This window comes from Oncorhynchus gorbuscha, linkage group LG16 (genome assembly GCF_021184085.1).
Source record: "Oncorhynchus gorbuscha isolate QuinsamMale2020 ecotype Even-year linkage group LG16, OgorEven_v1.0, whole genome shotgun sequence".
NCBI lineage: Eukaryota > Metazoa > Chordata > Actinopteri > Salmoniformes > Salmonidae > Oncorhynchus > Oncorhynchus gorbuscha.
This window is the reverse complement of record NC_060188.1, coordinates 81372531-81393235: the sequence shown is the minus strand read 5'-3', so window position 1 is coordinate 81393235 and position 20705 is coordinate 81372531. Positions and strand designations below refer to the sequence as shown.

General features: G+C 42.9%; 1 protein-coding gene across 1 annotated transcript in view; it reads right to left on the bottom strand.

Annotated features, from left to right (window-relative positions):
• LOC124000157 (A disintegrin and metalloproteinase with thrombospondin motifs 6-like) overlaps positions 1–20705 on the bottom strand; it is a 247176-nt gene that overhangs the window by 177050 nt on the left and 49421 nt on the right. The window contains exons 8-10 of the mRNA XM_046306337.1: positions 19101–19144; positions 15162–15267; positions 3803–3949 (exon numbers count right to left, since the gene is read on the bottom strand). Coding sequence (XP_046162293.1) covers positions 3803–3949; positions 15162–15267; positions 19101–19144 — 297 coding nt within the window. The remainder of the gene's footprint in view (positions 1–3802; positions 3950–15161; positions 15268–19100; positions 19145–20705) is intronic.

Genomic DNA, 20705 nt, shown 5'->3' with positions numbered 1-20705 from the left:
GACTGCACACCTAATCCACACTATCAGACTGCACACCTAACCCATAATATCAGACTACATACCTAACCCACACTATCAGACTGCACACCTAACCCACACTATCAGACTGCACATCTAATCCACACTATCAGACTGCACACCTAATCCACACTATCAGACTGCACATCTAACCCACACTATCAGACTGCACATCTAACCCACACTATCAGACTGCACATCTAACCCACACTATCAGACTGCACATCTAATCTACACTATCAGACTGCACACCTAACCCACACTATCAGACTGCACATCTAACCCACACTATCAGACTACACATCTAATCCACACGATCAGACTGCACATTTAATCAACACTATCCGACTGCACACCTAACCCACACTATCAGACTGCACATCTAATCCACACTATCAGACTGCACACCTAACCCACACTATCAAACGACACATATAATCCACACTATCAGACTGCACATCTAACCCACACTATGAGACTGCACATCTAACCCACACTGTCAGACAGAACATCTAATCCACACTATCAGACTACACATTTAATCCACACTATCCGACTAAACATCTCATTCACACTATCAAACGGCACATATAATCCACACTATCAGACTGCACATCTAATCCACACTATCAGACTGCACATCTAACCCACATTATCAGACTGCATATCTAACCCACACTATCAGACTGCACATCTAATCCACACTATCAGACTAAACATCTTATCCACACTATCAGACTGCACACCTAATCCACACTATCAGACTACACATCTAATCCACACGATCAGACTGCACATCTAATCCACACTATCAGGCTGCACATATAATCCACACTATCAGACTGCACACCTAACCCACACTATCAGACTGCACATTTAGTCCACACTATCCGACTGCACATCTAACCCACACTATCAGGCTGCACATATAATCCACACTATCAGACTGCAAATCTAATCCACACTATCAGACTACACATCTAATCCACACGATCAGACTGCACATCTAATCCACACTATCAGGCTGCACATATAATCCACACTATCAGACTGCACACCTAACCCACACTATCAGACTGCACATTTAGTCCACACTATCCGACTGCACATCTAACCCACACTATCAAACGGCACATATAATCCACACTATCAGACTGCACATCTAATCCACACTATCAGACTGCACATCTAACCCACACTATCAGACTGCACATCTAACCCACACTATCAGACTGCACATCTAATCCACACTATCAGACTGCACACCTAATCCACACTATCCGACTGCACATCTAATTCACACTATCCGACTGCACACCTAACCCACACTATCAGACTGCACATCTAATTCACACTATCAGACTGCACACTTAACCCACACTATCAGACTGCACACCTAACCCACACTATCAGACTGCACATCTAATCCACACTATCATACTGCACATCTAACCCACACTATCAGACTGCACATCTAACCCACACTATCAGACTGCACATCTAATCTACACTATCAGACGGCACATCTAACCCACACTATCAGACTGCACATCTAATCCACACTATCAGACTGTACATCAAATCCACACTATCAGACTGCATGTGTAATAGGAAACTATCTCTCTGTTTATCTGTGGTGGAGTAATATTTTCCCCTGGTGTGGAGAGGTCCGTCTCACCAGAGAGAGCCTTGCTAGCCCCCCCCCCCTAGCCCACCACACCACGGCAGACAAGGGCTGGGGCAGACCCCACTGTTTATTGGTTCGGCGACAAACCAAATAGTCTGATGTTTAAATATAGAAAGTATTATTTGCCAGTTGAAGCAGCTTCCTGTCCTCTGGGATAAGCCAAGTTCATCACCCTGTCACAGAGGAAATCTCTTCTAATAAGAACCGGTCCCTCAACTCCCACCATGGTCAGCTATGTTAAGACTAGATATTTTATTATTTATTTATTTAACCTTTATTTAATTAGGCAATTCAGTTAAGAAATGTCTTATTTACAATGGTGGCCTACCCGGGCCAAAACCAGACGACACAGGGGCAATTGTGCACCGCACTGCGGGACTCCCAATCACGGCTAGATGTGATACAGCCTGGATTCGAACCAGGGATTATAGTGACGTCTCAGCGCTGGATTTACAGTGCCTTAGACCGCTGCGCCACTCGGGAGCCCATAGATATTAACTAGATTAACTAGGAATTATTACTAGTTATAATAATATAAGAATGTATTTCATTCTATGTAATACAAATTACAGCAATCGTCCCTGTATGATTCATTTTGCATTATGTGATTCTGCGTTTTGCATCATGCAGGGACGATTTCTATATTAAGAAAGTTACATATCTTGAAAACATGATTGTTGACAAGCAAACCATTTTTGGGACTATGTCAACAATGGACTAATGAAACAAATACCAAAAGATAGTATTTGGGTGGAATATTCCTTTAAGACTAGATATTGGTTCAATACAAAAGCTCAAAAGGATTGGCCAGTGACCACACTGGAGTGTTCGCCATGTCCTATGTCTATAGTGAACGTAACTAGGCTAAAAGTTACTAAACTATTGTTTTATGACATACTGTGTCTGAACTATGTTTGCATTCATAAACCATTCTTCAGAACCCCCAAAAACAGCCACATATTGCACCAGTGTATCTAGGCCAAGAGCACAGCCAAAGTTTTTTACTTGGCAAGAAGAAACGTGTGACATATCTACAAATCTGTTGGAGGGAGAGAACCCTCGGGAGGGTGAGTCTAGTTTACAGACAAAACTTCATAGGAGAAAGAAATGAAATGAAATGAAAAAGTAAAAACCAGAACTGAAAAGACACAGACAAAAATGAATTCTGTGAAAGCTTACAATCCATCTACAACAGACTTTCAAAGGAGAAACAGTGCTAGAAACAAGGGGTCACAAAATATGAATCCTCTATGCCCATGGTCTGAAACAGTACTAGACTCCAAGATGATCCAACCGTGAGAAGAGAAGGCCATAGTGAGAAGGTCCAGAAACCGTGAAGAAGCATCCCTGTGTGTTACTGTGAGAAGTTGGCACATGGTACTGTAATGTCTATGTTTATGTGCCAATGCTACATTGTGTTGCAAGTAGCACTCACCAGAGAACACACTCTGACAACCAGAACCACCATTATCCCTGCTCACGCACGCACGCGCGCACACACACACACACACACACACACACACACACACACACACACACACACACACACACACACACACACACACACACACACACACACACACACACACACACACACACACACACACACACACGCTCACTGAAAACCATTCAACGAGTTTAAGAGTTGAGGACCTTCAAGGCCAAGTGACTTTGTTTTCTATGGACGCTGTCTGACTGGAAGATTTATTTCATACTTCTAAACCCAGACTCTATCTGCTACCATCAGCCAGTCCTGAGGGGCACTTATCAAATTAAGACAAATATTTGAAATAATCTAAGAATTATCCTTCTTCACTGAAGCAAGAAAACAAATCGATCTGTTATTCAAGGCATGGAGAGAAAGATCATTTTGAGGAGGAGAAGTGTAGGCTTTCTGTTTGTCTCAAAACCTAGGATCAATGTTTTGATGGCTGGAAGGCCATACATGTCTTTTTACAGACTGAGGAAGTTAAGGATTGGTTCAGGATATGTACAAGAGTTTCAATAGGTGGTTTTAAGTGAGAATAAACTGAGATCTCTACACACAGGCAGAGATAGGTACACACACACGCTGAGAAATGCCCCTCTTCCACTTACTCAAGGAAGCTGGTGATGTAGTTCTTACTGCAGGCCGACCAGGAGAAGGGGTTGGTGTTAGCTGTGATGTGGGCCGCCATCAGCTTGGCTGCTTCATGGCCTTTAGTCCCACATGAGTTTCCTATTCCATCATGGTTCATCCCGAAACTGTAAGTGCAAAATGGAGGACAGAGAGGAGGGCGGGTCAAACATGGAGAAAGATGAAATTGCCTCAAGACTTAAAGATCTACAGTCAGTTTTTCTTTTTCCAACCATATAGGTTAAGGTATGGTTTGGGGGAGGATCAGATTATCTTAGATCTGTGCCTGAGGACAGCTTTTACCCAGATTGGCCAAAAATGCCATTCAAAGAGAGATTGGTGGTGTCACTGAGAGAGTTAACTAATACTGTGGCCGATGGGTGCAGAGCAGTCAGATAAGGTTCAAACTTAATTACCTCTGGGAATGTATCTCTACCACCCTCTACCTCATTTTACAGACACTCTTATCCAGAGTGACTTACAGGACCAATTAGAGTTAAGTGCCTTGCTCAAGGGCACATAGACAGATTGGTCACCTAGTCGGCTCAGGGATACAAACCAGCAACCTTTCAGTTACTGGACCAATGCTCTTAACTGCTAGGCTACCTGCAGCCCTTTTCTACCTCTTCTATAACTTTGCCCGACACCTCCCCTACATGTAGGGCAGGGTTAGAGATGTTAGAAAGGGCTCCGTGGCTCCTGGATGTAGCAGCTGGTGTAGAGGGGACTAGAGGTCAGGGGTCAGGCTTTGTCTGGAGCGCTGGAGGGAGCAGAGAGTTTTAATCACCACCCTGATGCTACCTGCCTGTCAATCAGTCCCCATCTACAGGTCTGGACTGGTCAGTTACAGAACAGCAGCCAGCTACAGACAGGGGAAGAGGGAGGTGGGGATAGACCAGAGCCAAACTCTCTATGCTCTCAATGAGACTTGGGGAAAGAGAGAGAGAGAGACAGAGAGAAATAGAAAGAGAGAGAGAAATAGAAAGAGAGAGAGAAAGAGAGAGAGAGAGAAATAGAAAGAGAGAGAGAGAGAAATAGAAAGAGAGAGAGAGAGAAATAGAAAGAGAAATAGAAAGAGAGAGAGAGAGAAATAGAGAGAGAGAGAGAGAAAAAGAGAGAGAGAGAGAGAAAAGAGAGAGAGAGAGAGAGAAAAAGAGAGAGAGAGAGAGAAAAAGAGAGAGAGAGAGAGAAAGAGAGAGAGAGAGAGAGAGAGAGAGAGAGAGAGAGAGAGAGAGAGAGAGAGAGAGGACGGAGGACGGACGGACGGACGGACAGACAGACAGACAGACAGACAGACAGACAGACAGACAGACAGACAGACAGACAGACAGACAGACAGACAGACAGACAGACAGACAGACAGACAGACAGACAGACAGACAGACAGACAGACAGACAGACAGACAGACAGACAGACAGACAGACAGACAGACATGGTATTTTTGATGGTATTTGATGGTATTTTATGTTTTTGATTAATACACTTTTGATGAATAAAAGTTCTAAATTTGCTTCATGAGTAGTGCGTGACCCTAGGTTGGTATCACATATATTAAACATTATTTCAGTGAGTCTTTCTGCATTCGGATTGTTTTATACTGTTCAATTCAACTTCAACCTAAAATAATTTCCTGCATTTCATTAAGCTCTGCATTTCCTGCACTCATGTGAGATCATATCCACACTGCCACTCATGTGAGATCATATCCACACTGCCACTCATGTGAGATCATATCCACACTGCCACTCATGTGAGATCATATCCACACTGCCACTCATGTGAGATCATATCCACACTGCCACTCATGTGAGATCATATCCACACTGCCACTCATGTGAGATCATATCCACACTGCCACTCATGTGAGATCATATCCACACTGCCACTCATGTGAGATCATATCCACACTGCCACTCATGTGAGATCATATCCACACTGCCACGATATGGGCAAAAAACTAGGACTTATTTAACCAAATGTTGCAATTGCGATTTAGAGCAAAACACTTGGGTGAACTTTTGGAATCATGGAAATAGGATGTTTATTCTAATTATATAGTTAGCATATAAATCATAATGGGCACTTTGAATACAGTGTTGATTGACATGACAACAAATGGAAATGCCATGGACGATGTTCAGTGTTTCCTAGGGGACCCTATAATCTTTGGCTACATTAAATCTTTATTCATATAGCCAACATTTTCATGCTTCACCTATTCCTCTTTGATTTAGAAGATACTGTTGCACAAACAACATGCTGATTTAAGCCTCCACCAGCACTGGTATCAGGCTGAATTAGCTAGCTACGTTTGCTCTGACTCACTAATTTTATTAGCCAGCTAACTAGCGATTAGCATTAGTGGCTAACACATTTTAGTTTAACTTGCTAAGAAAATACAAACTAGCTGTTTGCAGATATAAGAAACACAAACTAATATTGTAATTATAAAACACTGGATTTCTATTAAGATCAAAGTGGAAACAACATTGTTGTCATCAACATTGTTGCATGTGCTGCATTGACCATGCAGACTGAACGAAAGTGTCTCGTGGTCAAGCAACAACAAATGCAAACCTTGAGTGACAGGGGGTGGGACTAGGACTGTATGGAAAACGGCATGGAGAGAGAGAGAGAGAGAGAGAGAGAGAGAGAGAGAGAGAGAGAGAGAGAGAGAGAGAGAGAGAGAGAGAGAGAGAGAGTGGCAGAATACCTGAACACCGTGACTGACCCAAACCGAAGGAAAGCTTTGACTATGTATAGACTTAGTGAGCATAGCCTTGCTATTGAGAAAGGCCGCCGTAGGCAGACATTGCTCTCAGGAGAAGACAGGCTATGTGCTCACTGCCCACAAAATGAGGTGGAAACTGAGCTGCACTTCCTAACCTCCTGCCCAATGTATGACCATATTAGAGAGACATATTTCCCTCAGATTACACAGATCCACAAAGATTTCAAAAACAAATCCAATTTTGATAAACTCCCATATCTACTGGGTGAAATTCCACAGTGTGCCATCACAGCAGCAAGATTTGTGACGTGTTGCCACAAGAAAAGGGCAACAGTGAAGAACAAACACCATTGTAAATACAACCCATATTTATGCTTATTTATTTTCCTTAACCATTTGTACATTGTTACAACACTGTATATATATACACTGCTCAAAAAAATAAAGGGAACACTTAAACAACACAATGTAACTCCAAGTCAATCACACTTCTGTGAAATCAAACTGTCCACTTAGGAAGCAACACTGATTGACAATAAATGTCACATGCTGTTGTGCAAATGGAATAGAAAACAGGTGGAAATTATAGGCAATTAGCAAGACACCCCCAATAAAGGAGTGGTTCTGCAGGTGGTGACCACAGACCACTTCTCAGTTCCTATGCTTCCTGGCTGATGTTTTGGTCACTTTTGAATGCTGGCGGTGTTTTCACTCTAGTGGTAGCATGAGACGGAGTCTACAACCCACATAAGTGGCTCAGGTAGTGCAGCTCATCCAGGACGGCACATCAATGCGAGCTGTGGCAAGAAGGTTTGCTGTGTCTGTCAGTGTAGTGTCCAGAGCATGGAGGCGCTACCAGGAGACAGGCCAGTACATCAGGAGATGTGGAGGAGGACGTAGGAGGGCAACAACCCAGCATCAGGACCGCTACCTCCACCTTTGTGCAAGGAGGAGCAGGATGAGCACTGCCAGAGCCTTGCAAATGACCTCCAGCAGGCCACAAATGTGCATGAGTCTGCTCAAATGGTCAGAAACATACTCCATGAGGGTGGTATGAGGGCCCGACATCCACAGGTGGGGGTTGTGCTTACAGCCCAACACCGTGCAGGACGTTTGGCATTTGCCAGAGAACACCAAGATTGGCAAATTCTCCACTGGTGCCCTGTGCTATTCACAGATGAAAGCAGGTTCACACTGAGCACATGTGACAGACGTAACAGAGTCTGGAGACGCCGTGGAGAACGTTCTGCTGCCTGCAACATCCTCCAGCATGACCGGTTTGGCGCTGGGTCAGTCATGGTGTGGGGTGGCATTTCTTTGGGGGGCCGCAGAGCCCTCCATGTGCTCGCCAGAGGTAGCCTGACTGCCATTAGGTACCGAGATGAGATCCTCAGACACCTTTGTGAGACCATATGCTGGTGCGGTTGGCCCTGGGTTCCTCCTAATGCAAGACAATGCTAGACCTCATGTGGCTGGAGTGTGTCAGCAGTTCCTACAAGAGGAAGGCATTGATGCTATGGACTGGCCCACCCGTTCCCCAGACCTGAATCCAATTGAGCACATCTGGGACATCATATCTCGCTCCATCCACCAACGCCACGTTGCACCACAGACTGTCCAGCAGTTGGCGGATGCTTTAGTCCAGGTCTGGAAGGAGATCCCTCAGGAGACTATCCACCACCTCATCAGGAGCATGCCCAGGCGTTGTAGGGAGGTCATACAGGCACGTGAAGGCCACACACACTACTGGGCCTCATTTTGACTTGTTTTAAGGACATTACATCAAAGTTGGATCAGCCTGTAGTGTGGTTTTCCACTTTAATTTTGAGTGTGACTCCAAATCCAGACCTCCATGGGTTGACAAATTTGATTTCCATTGATAATTTTTGTGTGATTTTGTTGTCAGCACATTCAACTATGTAAAGAAAAAAGTATTTAATAAGAATATTTCATTCATTCAGATCTAGGATGTGTTATTTTAGTGTTTCCTTTATTTTTTTATATATATATATAATATGACATTTGTAATGTCTTTACTGTTTTGAAACTTCTGTATGTGTAATGTTTACAGTTCATTTGTATTGTTTATTTCACTTTTGTATATTATCTACCTCACTTGCTTTGGTTAACATATGTTTCCCATGCCAATAAAGCCCGTTGAATTGAATTGAATTGAGAGAGAGAGAGCGGAGAGAGATGACTCAAGTAGCAGAGTAAACTATAAAAATGGACGTTACACACGGCGTATCACATTTAACAAACCAAATATTCAAATACCGTTATAGAATATACAGTACACAGCCCAGGCCTGGATCAAACCCCTACTCTTCCACCCTCCCCCATAAACACAAATACTGCTCTCTCTCTCTCTCTCTCTCTCTCTCTCTCTCTCTCTCTCTCTCTCTCTCTCTCTCTCTCTCAGCGTCCGTCTGATCAGAGCTGCTCTCTAGTGTGAACTTCCTGACAGAAAGAAAGGTTTCTGCTTTCTGGTTTCTGCTGCCCAACTTGACTGAGCACTGGCTTGGCTGCAAATAAATCTGTTTCACAAAAAAATGTATGTAACTCAAAAACTGTATCTGTCTGAATATCTAAACGAAAGAAAAGCTTGCGTTACGGCAGGAAGCCGAAGCTTAGTTTCCCTGATCGTCCAAAAGCACAGATCAGTTGTAATGTATATAGCAACCCACCACATCCCACAGGCCGGCCTGTTTTTCTAACGCTGGCGTTTATGACATTTTACCCTACTCTGGAAATAAATCAGCCGTCCTGAGACCGTGGCTAAGTTTTTTTTATACATCCTCTCCTTGCAGAGACCATTTTTACAACTGCCCCAAAACAGAAGCAGACACGAGACATTATAAAGGAAATGGCCATCTCTGTGAACCCCAGGGAGTGGATACGTAGACCAATATATCATCATTATTCAACTTTATATTCAGGAGGTATGTGGACACTGTCATTAGCATGAGCAAACACAGCATGCATTGCATTCGGAAAGTATTCAGACTCCTTGACCTTTTTCACATTTTGTTACAATTCCTCATCAATCTACACACAATACCCAATAAAGACAAATCAAAAACAGGTTTTTAGAATTTTTTGCAAAGTTATTACAAATAAAAACAGAAATATCACATTTACATAAGAATTCAGACACTTTACTCAGTACTTTGTTGAAGCACCTTTGGCAGCAATTACAACCTTGAGTCTTCTTGGGTATGACGCTACAAGCTTGGCACACCTGTATTTGGGGAATTTCTCCCATTCTTCTCTGCAGAAACTCTCAAGTTCTGTCAGGTTGGATGGGTAGCGTTGATGCACAGCTCTCTGTACTTTGGGGACCTTCAATGCTGCAGACATTTTTTGGCACCCTTCCAGAGATCTGTGCCTGGACACAATCCTGTCTCTAAGCTCTACGGACAATTCCTTCAATCTCATGGCTTGGTTTTTGCTTTGACATGCACTGTCAACTTTGGGACCTTACATAGACAGGTGTGTGCCTTTCCCAACCATGTCCAATCAATTGAATTTACCACAGGTGAACTCCAATCAAGTTGTAGAAACATCTCAAGGATGATCAATGGAAACAGGATGCACCTGAGCTCAATTTTGAGTCTCATAGCAAAGGGTCTGAATACTTATGTAAATAAGGTATTTCTGTTTTTATTTTTAATACATTTTTATAACTTTCTATAAACCTGTTTTCGCTTTGTCATTATGGGGTATTGTGTGTAGATTGATGAGGAAATGTTTTATTTAATCCATTTTAGAATAATGCTGTAACGTAACAAAATGTGGAAAAAAGGAAGGGGTTTGAATACTTTCCGAATGCACTGTAAATTAAAAAGTATGTGGACAGCCTTTCAAATTAATATATTAATATAAACCCATTGCTGACAGGTGTATAAAATTGAGCACACAGCCATGCAATGTCCATAGACACACATTGGCAGCAGAATGTCCTTACTGAAGAGCTCAGTGACTTTCAACTTGGCACCGTCATAACAACAAGTCAGTTCATCAAATTTCTGCCCTGCTAGAGCTGAGCAACAACGGCTAGGAGCAACAACGGCTCAGCCGTGAAGTGGTAGGCCACACAAGCTCACAGAACGGGACTGCCGAGTGCTGAAGTGCTTAAAAATCCTCTGTCAAGGTTGCAACACTCACTACTGAGTTCCAAACTGCCTCTGGAAACAACCTCAGCACAGTAACTGTTCGTTGGGAGCTTCATGAAGTGGGTTTCCATGGCTGAGCAGCCGCACACAAGCCTAAGATCACCATGCGCAATACCAAGTGTCGTCTGGAGTGGTGTAAAGCTCGCCACCATTGGACTCCGGAGCAGTGGAAACGCGCTCTCTAGAGAGCTGAATCACGCTTCACCATCTGCTAGTTCGATGGGCAAATCTGGGTTATCTGAATGCTAGGAGAACGCTACCTGCCCGAATGCATAGTGACAACTGTAAAGTTTGATGGAGTAGGGAAAATGGTCTGGGGCTGTTTTTCATGTTTCGGGCTAGGTCCCTTAGTTCCAGTGAAGGGAAATCTTAAAGCTATAGCATGCAATGATATTCTAACTGCTTCTGTGCTTCCAACTTTGTGGCAACAGTTTGGGGAAGGCCCTTTCCTGTTTCAGCAATGACAATGCTCCCGTGCACAAAGCAAGGACCATATAAAAATGGTTTGTACACAGCCCATCTGTAAATAACCCACCCAATTACCTCATCCCCATATTGTTATTTCTTTGTTGTTGCTCTTTTGCACCCCAGTATCTCTACTTGCACATCATCATCTGCACATCTACCACTCCAGTGTTAATGCTGAATTGTCAATTTTTCACCACTATGGGCTAATTATTGCCTTACCTCCCTAATCTTACTACATTTGCACACACTGTACATAGATTTTTCTGTTGTGTTATTGACCTTTAAGTTTGCTTATCCCATGTAAAGTACTGACCTATTGCACCCTTGACAACCACTGTGATTATTATTATTTGACCCTGTTGGTCATCTATGAACATTTGAACATCTTGGCCATGTTCTGCTATAATCTCCACCCGGCACAGCCAGAAGAGGACTGGCCACCCCTCATAGCCTGGTTCCTCTCTAGGTTTCTTCCTAGGATTTGGCCTTTGACATCTACTTTTTGCATGACACACGTAATTTTTCCAACAATTGTTTACAGACAGATTATGTCACTTATAATTCACTGTATCACAATTCCAGTGTGCCTTTAAACAGCTTGGAAAATTCCAGAAAATTATGGCTTCTGACAGGCTAATTGACATCATATGAGTCAATTGGAGGTGTACCTGTGGATGTATTTCAAGGCCTACCTTCAAATGCAGTGCCTCTTTGCTTGATATCATGGGAAAATCAAAATAAATCAGCCAAGACCTCAGAAAACAAATTGTAGACCTCCACAAGTCTGGTTCATCCTTGGGAGCAATTTCCAAATGCCTGAAGGTACCACGTTCATCTGTAGAAAAAATAGTCCGCAAGTATAAACACCATGGGACCAGCCGTCATACCACTCAGGAAGGAGACACGTTCTGTCTCCTGGAGATGAACTTACTTTGAAAAGTAAGTGAAAAGTGCAAATCAATCCCAGAACAACAGCAAAGAACCTTGTGAAGATGCTGGAGGAAAAAGGTACAAAAGTATCTATATCCACAGTGAAACAAGTCCTATATCGACATAACCTGAAAGGCTGCTCAGCAAGGAAGAAGCCACTGCTCCAACACCGCCATAAAAAAACAGACTACGGTTTGCAACTGCACATGGGGACAAAGATCGCACTTTTTGGAGAAATGTCCTCTGGTCTGATGAAACAAAAATAGAACTGTTTGGCCATAATGACCATTGTCATGTTTGGAGGAAAAAGGGGGAGGCTTGCAAGCCGAAGAACACCATCCCAACCGTGAAGCACGGGGATGGCAGCATCATGTTGTGGGAGTGCTTTGCTGCAGAAGGGACTGGTGCACTTCACAAAATAGATGACATCATGAGGATGGAAAATTATGTGGATATATTGAAGCAACATCTCAAGACATCCGTAAGGAAGTTAAAGCTTGGTCGCAAATGGGTCTTCCAAATGGACAATGACCCCAATCATACTTCCAAAGTTGTGGCAAATTGGCTAAAGGACAACAAAGTCAAGGTATTGGAGTGGCCATCACAAAGCACGGACCTCAATCCTATAAAACATTTGTGGGCAGAACTGAAAAAATGTGTGCGAGCAAGGAGGCCTACAAACCTGAATCAGTTACACCAGCTCTGTCATGTGGAATGGGCCAAAATTCATCAAACTTATTGTGGGAAGCTTGTGGAAGGCTACCTGAAACGTTTGACCCAAGTTCAACAATTTAAAGGCAATATTACCAAATACTAATTGAGTGTATATGTAAACTTCTGACCCACTGGGAATGTGATGAAAAATAAAAGCTGAAATAAATCATTCTCTCAACTATTATTCTGACATTTCACATTCTTAAAATAAAGTGGTGACACTAACTGACCTAAGACAGGGAATATTATCTTGGATTAAATGTCAGGAATTGTGAAAAACTGAGTTTAAATGTATTTGGCTAGGGTGTATGGACCCTCAAAGCTCATCACTAAGCTAAGGATCCTGGGACAAAACACCTCCCTCTGCAACTGGATCCTGGACTTCCTGATGGGCCGCCCCCAGGTAGTGAAGGTATGTAGCAACACATCTTCCACGCTGATCCTCAACACTGGAGCTCCCCAGGGGTGCGTACTCAGTCCCCTCCTGTACTCCCTATTCACCCACGACTGCATGGCCAGGCATGACTCCAACAGCATCACTAAGTTTGCAGACAACACAACAGTGGTAGGCCTGATCACCAAGAACGACGAGACAGCTTATAGGGAGGAAGTCAGAGACCTGGCCGGGTGGTGCCAGAATAACAACCTATCCCTCAACGTAACCAAGACTAAGGAGATTATTGTGGACTACAGGAAAATGAGGACCAAGCACGCCCCCATTCTCATCGACGGGGCTGTAGTGGAGCAGGTTGTTCAAGTTCCTTGGCGTCCACATCAACAACAAACTAGAATGGTCCAAACACACCAAGACAGTCGTGAAGAGGGCGCGACAAAGCCTATTCCCCCTCAGGACACTACAAAGATTTTGCATGGGTCCTGAGATCTTCCAAATGTTCTACAGCTGTTCTACAGCTGCAACATCGAGAGCTGGTTGCATCACTGCCAGGAATGGCAATTGCTCGGCCTCTGACCGCAAGGCACTACAGAGTGTAGTGCGAACGGCCCAGTACATCACTGGGGCCAAGCTGCCTGCCACCAGGACCTCTACACCAGGCGGTGTCAGAAGGTCCTAAAAATTGTCAAAGACCCCAGCCACAGACTGTTCTCTCTACTACCGCATGGCAAGCGGTACCGGAGTGCCAAGTCTAGGACAAAAAGGCTTCTCAACTATTTTTACCCCCAAGCCATAAGACTCCTGAACAGGTAAACAAATGGCTACCCAGACTATTTGCATTGTGTGCCCCCCCCAACCCCTCTTTTTACGCTGCTGCTACTCTGTTTATCATATATGCATAGTCACTCTAACTATACATTCATGTGCATACTACCTCAATTGGGCCGACCAACCAGTGCTCCCACACATTGGCTAGCCGGGCTATCTGCATTGTGTCCCGCCACCCGCCACCCACCACCCGCCTACCACTCTTTTACGCTACTGCTACTCTCTGTTCATCATATATGCATAGTCACTTTAACCATGTCTACATGTACATACTGCCTCAATCAGCCTGACTAACCGGTGTCTGTATGTAGCCACGCTACTGTATATAGCCTGTCATTTTACTGTTGCTTTATTTCTTTACCTACCTATTGTTCACCAAATACCTTTTTTGTACTATTGGTTAGAGCCTGTAAGTAAGCATTTCACTGTAAGGTCTACTACGCCTGTTGTATTCAGCGCATGTGAAAAATACACTTTGATTTGATTTGATGTAAACTTCTGACTTCAACTGTACCAACCCAAACCAAACCAACACACACCAACCCAGACCAAACCAACCCAAAGATCTGGTTATTCTTTAGGAATAGTTCCAAATAAAATAAAATACAATTTTATTGGCAGATGATATTGCGGGTGTTGCAAAATAGTGAGTCACATTCTCTGTGTAGTAATATATGTATTATTATATACATACCGTTCAAAGGTTTGAGGTTACTTAGAAATGTCTGAACGTAAACAGTGAAGAGGCGACTCCGGGATGCTGGCCTTCTAGGCAGAGTTCCTCTGTCCAGTATATGTGTCCTTTTCCCCATTTTTATTGTCCAGTCTGAAATATGGCTTTTTTTTTTGCAACTCTGCCTAGAAGGCCAGCATCCCGGAGTCGCCTCTTCACTGTTGACGTTGAGACTGGTGTTTTGCTGGTACTATTTAATGAAGCTGCAAGTTGAGGACTTGTGAGGCGTCTGTTTCTCAAACTAGACACTAATTTACTTGTCCTCTTGCTCAGTTGTGCACCGGGGCCTCCCACTCTTCTTTCTATTCTGGTTAGAGCCAGTTTGCGCTGTTCTGTGAAGGAAGTAGTAAATGTGAGCGGACTCACTTGTGGCCAATCTCGTGAGCGATGGTGAAAGCAGAACCCAGGCCGATGTCTTCATTGATGCTGCAACTCCTCTCCGGCTCACACATCCCAGCTACCGACGCCAAGCCTGGACACACATACACACACACACAGAGAACTTCTTAGGAGTGGTGGCTCTAAAAGCTGGATCTCCCTGGTGTTAAAGGAAGAGCAGCAGGAGGGAGGTAGAGAGAGAGGTAGAGTGAGAGAGAGAGAGAGAGAGAGAGAGAGAGAGAGAGAGAGAGAGAGAGAGAGAGAGAGAGAGAGAGAGAGAGAGAGAGAGAGAGAGAGAGAGAGAGAGAGAGAGAGAGAGAGAGAGAGAGAGAGGTGGCGAGAGAGAGAGCGAGAGCGAGAGAGAGGTAGAGAGAGAGAGAGGTAGCGAGACAGAGAGCGAGAGAGAGGTAGCGAGAGAGGGAGCGAGAGAGAGGTAGAGAGAGAGGGAGCGAGAGAGAGAGAGGTAGAGAGAGGTAGAGAGAGAGAGAGGTAGCGAGAGAGAGAGCGAGAGAGAGCGCGAGAGAGAGAGGTATAGAGAGAGAGAGAGATAGCGAGAGAGAGAGAGGTAGAGAGAGAGAGGTAGCGAGAGAGGGGTAGAGGGAGAGAGAGCGAGAGAGAGAGAGAGAGAGAGAGAGAGGTAGAGAGAGAGGTAGGGAGAGAGCAAGAGAGAGAGAGGTAGAGAGAGAGCAAGAGAGGGGCGAGAGAGAGAGAGAGAGAGAGAGAGAGAGAGAGAGAGAGAGAGAGAGAGAGAGAGAGAGAGAGAGAGAGAGAGAGAGAGAGAGAAAGAGAAGAGAAGAAGGCAACTCTAAACTTCTCAGGCTGCACCCTATTCCATTTATAGTGCACTACTTTTGACCAGGGCCCATATTGGAAATATGGTGCTATTTGGGACATTGGCTAAGAACTTTGAGAGTTAACTTCTTCTCTCAGGGCTCTGGAAAAATGTAGTGCACTACATAAGAAATAGGGTGTGATTTGGGACACAGCCTAAGTTCATGCTGCTGCTGCTAGACTCACCAGCAGGACCTGACTTCAGCATCAACTGGCTAGACATTAACTTTTTTCAACCTAAAGTCAGAGCTGGAAAATGTCTAGACAGGCTTGGATTTATACATTTCACTTCAAGTAACAAGGGACCACCTAGTGATGCAGGATATTGAATTTAAGAAAACATCCCCACCCCCTCTAAAAAATATAGAGTTCCAAAGAGAAAGCAATAGGCATATTCTTTATATTTGAGAACGAGCTCTTTTGGAGAGAGAAGCAGAAGAGTGAAAGAACGCTGAGTAAACTATACAATTGCCTGTCTGTGTGTGTGCGCTTGTGTGTTGGCGTGTCACTGTAGTATGTGCATTTCATCTTATGCAAGATAAGATTAAATGCAGGTTATTTTTAGCTTTGTCAAAAAGCAAGCATATATAGTTCTACATGTTTTGTGTGTGTGTGTGTGTGTGTGTGTGTGTGTGTGTGTGTGTGTGTGTGTGTGTGTGTGTGTGTGTGTGTGTGTGTGTGTGTGTGTGTGTGTGTGTGTGTGTGTGTGTGTGTGTGTGTGTGTGTGTGTGTGTGTGTGTGTGTGTGTGTGTGTGTGTGTGTGTGTGTGTGTGTGTGTGTGTGTGTGTGTGAGGTTGGAGAGTAGAGCCATCCAGGTGTCTCTGTTCTTCCCCCAGAGGGTAACAGGTCAGATAGAAAGAGAAGAGATTCCATCTACAGGTTACTGGGAAGGGTTTCACATAACACTCAGAAGTGGGGTTGGTTAGGTATTATCTCCAACTCAGATTACCCAGAGACCCAAGGGGAAAAGAGCTGACCTGTAGCATGACCCCTAATGATAGGGTGAGGAGGGAAGGAGATGAGAAGGGTTGAGAGGGACGGAATGGAGGAGAGGAAGAGATGAGGAGGGTGTTGAAAAGGGAGGACAAATGGAGAGGGAGAGGGGAAGGAGGAGAGGATATGGGGAAAAGGGTGAGGGGAACGGGGTTGAGACAGGAGAAGAAATGGAGAGGGAGAGAAGAAGGAGGAGGAGAGGAGAAACAGAGGAAAAGTGAGTGAGGAGAAGTGAGTGAGAGAGAACGAGGAAGCCAAGCAGATGCTGGTGCAATTAAAGCGACGGGGGGAATGTGACGAATGCGGTCAATCTGTCAAACCCCCCCAGAGTCCCAATATTACCTCCAAGATATACTGTGGAGCCTGCAGGGGCTCTATACCATCAGAGGGAGGGAGGCAAGGAGGAGGGGAGATGCTGACACTCCCTGCCGTCCTTTCTCCACCACAACGCTCTCTTTATCTCTCTCTTGTTATCTCTGAATTTCATCCTTCACTTTCTATATGTCCCTCTATCTTTCTGTTTTTTCTCCCCCTTGCCTTCCTGAGCTTGGTTACAGAAGCTTAACAAGTTTGTAATTTAAGTTTGCCACAGTTTCTGTCACAGTGGAGACACAACATGTCAAACCAAACCCCTGGCAAAAATGACTGGAAACCAGTGTCCTTAAAGTACTGTAGCAGGAGAAAAACACGCCATATGAACTTATAAATATCCACATTATTTGAGCTATATTGGTAGAAGGACACAGTCAAGTGCACTTGGAGGTTACCACGCCTGTGCCCTGCCCTGCACGGACCTAACCCCGTCTGTACCCGCCCCGACAACAGTAAACGCCACCTGGTCTCTCTGACCTGTCTTTCCTTGCCTCCAGGCCACAGAACAGAGAGCAGAGAGCAGAGAACGGAGAAGAGATAAGAGAACAGAGAACAGAGAGCAGAGAAAATAACAGAACAGAGAGCAGAGAAAAGATCAGAACAGAGAACAGAACAGAACAGAGAACAGAGAAAAGAACGGAACAGAGAGCAGAGAAAAGAGAAAAGAACAGAACAGAGAACAGAGAAAAGAACAGAACAGAGAACAGAGAAAAGAACATAACCGAGAAAAGAACAGAGAACAGAGAAAATAACAGAACCGAGAAAAGAACAGAGAACAGAGAAAAGAACAGAACAGAGAGCAGAGAACAGAGACAATAACAGAACAGAGATCAGAGAACAGAGAAAAGAATAGAAGAGAGCAGAGAACAGAGAAAAGGACAGAGCAGAGAACAGAGAAAAGAACAGAACAGAGAACAGAGAACAGAGAACAGAGAACAGAGAACAGAACAAAACAGAGAGCAGAGAACAGAGAAAATAACAGAACAGAGAGCAGAGAAAATAACAGAACAGAGAGCAGAGAAAATAACAGAACAGAGAACAGAGAAAAGGACAGAACAGAGAGCAGAGAACAGAGAAAAGAACAGAACAGAGAAAATAACAAAACAGAGAGCAGAGAACAGAGAATAGAACAGAACAGAGAGCAGAGAAAAGAACAGAACAGAGAGCAGAGAACAGAGAAAAGAACAGAACAGAGAACAGAGAACAGAGAAAATAACAAAACAGAGAGCAGAGAACAGAGAATAGAACAGAACAGATAGCAGAGAGCAGAGAACAGATAAAAGAACTGAACAGAGAGCAGAGAAAATAACAGAACAGAGAAAATAACAGAACAGAGAGCAGAGAAAAGAACAGAACAGAGAACAGAGAATAGAAAAGAACAGAACAGAGAGCAGAGAGGAGAGAAAAGAACAGAACAGAGGGCAGAGAAAAGAACAGAACAGAGAGCAGAGTGCAGAGAAAAGAACAGAACAGAGAACAGAGAGAAGAGAAAAAAACAGAACAGAGAGCAGAGAGAAGAGAAAAGAACAGAACAGAGAGCAGAAAAAAGAACAGAACAGAGAGCAGAAAAAAGAACAGAACAGAGAGCAGAGAGCAGAGAGCAGAGAAAAGAACAGAACAGAGAGAAGAGAAAATAACAGAACAGAGAGCAGAGAAGAGAGAGCAGAGAAGATAACAGAACAGAGAGCAGAGAAAAGAGAAAATAACAGAACAGAGAGCATTGCCACTCACCTAGAGTCCCACAGGGTTTGTTCTTGTAAGTGCAGATGTCGTACCTGAGGGAGAAAAAGAAGAGAGAAAAAAACATGAGACATGATTCTTCTGTCAGCCTCTCTCTAGTTCTATTCTATTCTACTATATTATACTCTACTCTATCCTAGTCTATTATATTCTACTCTACTCTATCCTAGTCTATTATATTCTACTATACTCTATCCTAGTCTATTATATTCTACTATACTCTATCCTAGTCTATTATATTCTACTCTATCCTAGTCTATTATATTCTACTATATTCTACTCTACTCTATCCCAGTCTATTATATTCTACTCTACTCTATCCTAGTCTATTATATTCTATTAAATTCTACTCTACTCTATCCTAGTCTATTATATTCTACTCTACTCTATCCTAGTTTATTATATTCTACTCTACTCTATCCTAGTCCATTATATTCTACTCTACTCTATCCTAGTCTATTATATTCTACTCTACTCTATCCTAGTCTATTATATTCTACTCTACTCTATCCTAGTCTATTATATTCCACTCTACTCTATCCTAGTCTATTATATTCTACTCTACTCTATCCTAGTCTATTATATTCTACTCTATCCTAGTCTATTATATTCTACTCTATCCTAGTCTATTATATTCTACTCTACTCTATCCTAGTCTATTATATTCTACTCTACTCTATCCTAGTCTATTATATTATACTCTACTCTATCCTAGTCTATGATATTCTACTCTACTCTATCCTAGTCTATTATATTCTACTCTATCCTAGTCTATTATATTCTACTCTACTCTATCCTAGTCTATTATATTCTACTATACTCTATCCTAGTCTATTATATTCTACTCTATCCTAGTCTATTATATTCTACTATATTCTACTCTACTCTATCCTAGTCTATTATATTCTACTCTACTCTATCCTAGTCTATTATATTCTACTCTATCCTAGTCTATTATATTCTATTAAATTCTACTCTACTCTATCCTAGTCTATTATATTCTACTCTACTCTATCCCAGTCTATTATATTCTACTCTACCATATCCTAGTCTATTATATTCTACTCTACTCTATCCTAGTCTATTATATTCTACTCTACTCTATCCTAGTCTATTATATTCTACTATATTCTACTCTACTCTATCCTAGTCTATTATATTCTACTATATTCTATCCTAGTCTATTGTATTCTACTATATTCTACTCTACTCTATCCTAGTCTATTATATTCTACTCTACTCTACTCTACCCCAGTCTATTATATTCTACTCTACCATATCCTAGTCTATTATATTCTACTCTACTCTATCCTAGTCTAGTATATTCTACTCTACTCTATCCTAGTCTATTATATTATACTATATTCTACTCTACTCTATCCTAGTCTATTATATTCTACTATATTCTACTCTACTCTATCCTAGTCTATTGTATTCTACTATATTCTACTCTACTCTATCCTAGTCTATTATATTCTACTATATTCTACTCTACTCTATCCCAGTCTATTATATTCTACTCTACTCTATCCTAGTCTATTATATTCTATTAAATTCTACTCTACTCTATCCTAGTCTATTATATTCTACTCTATC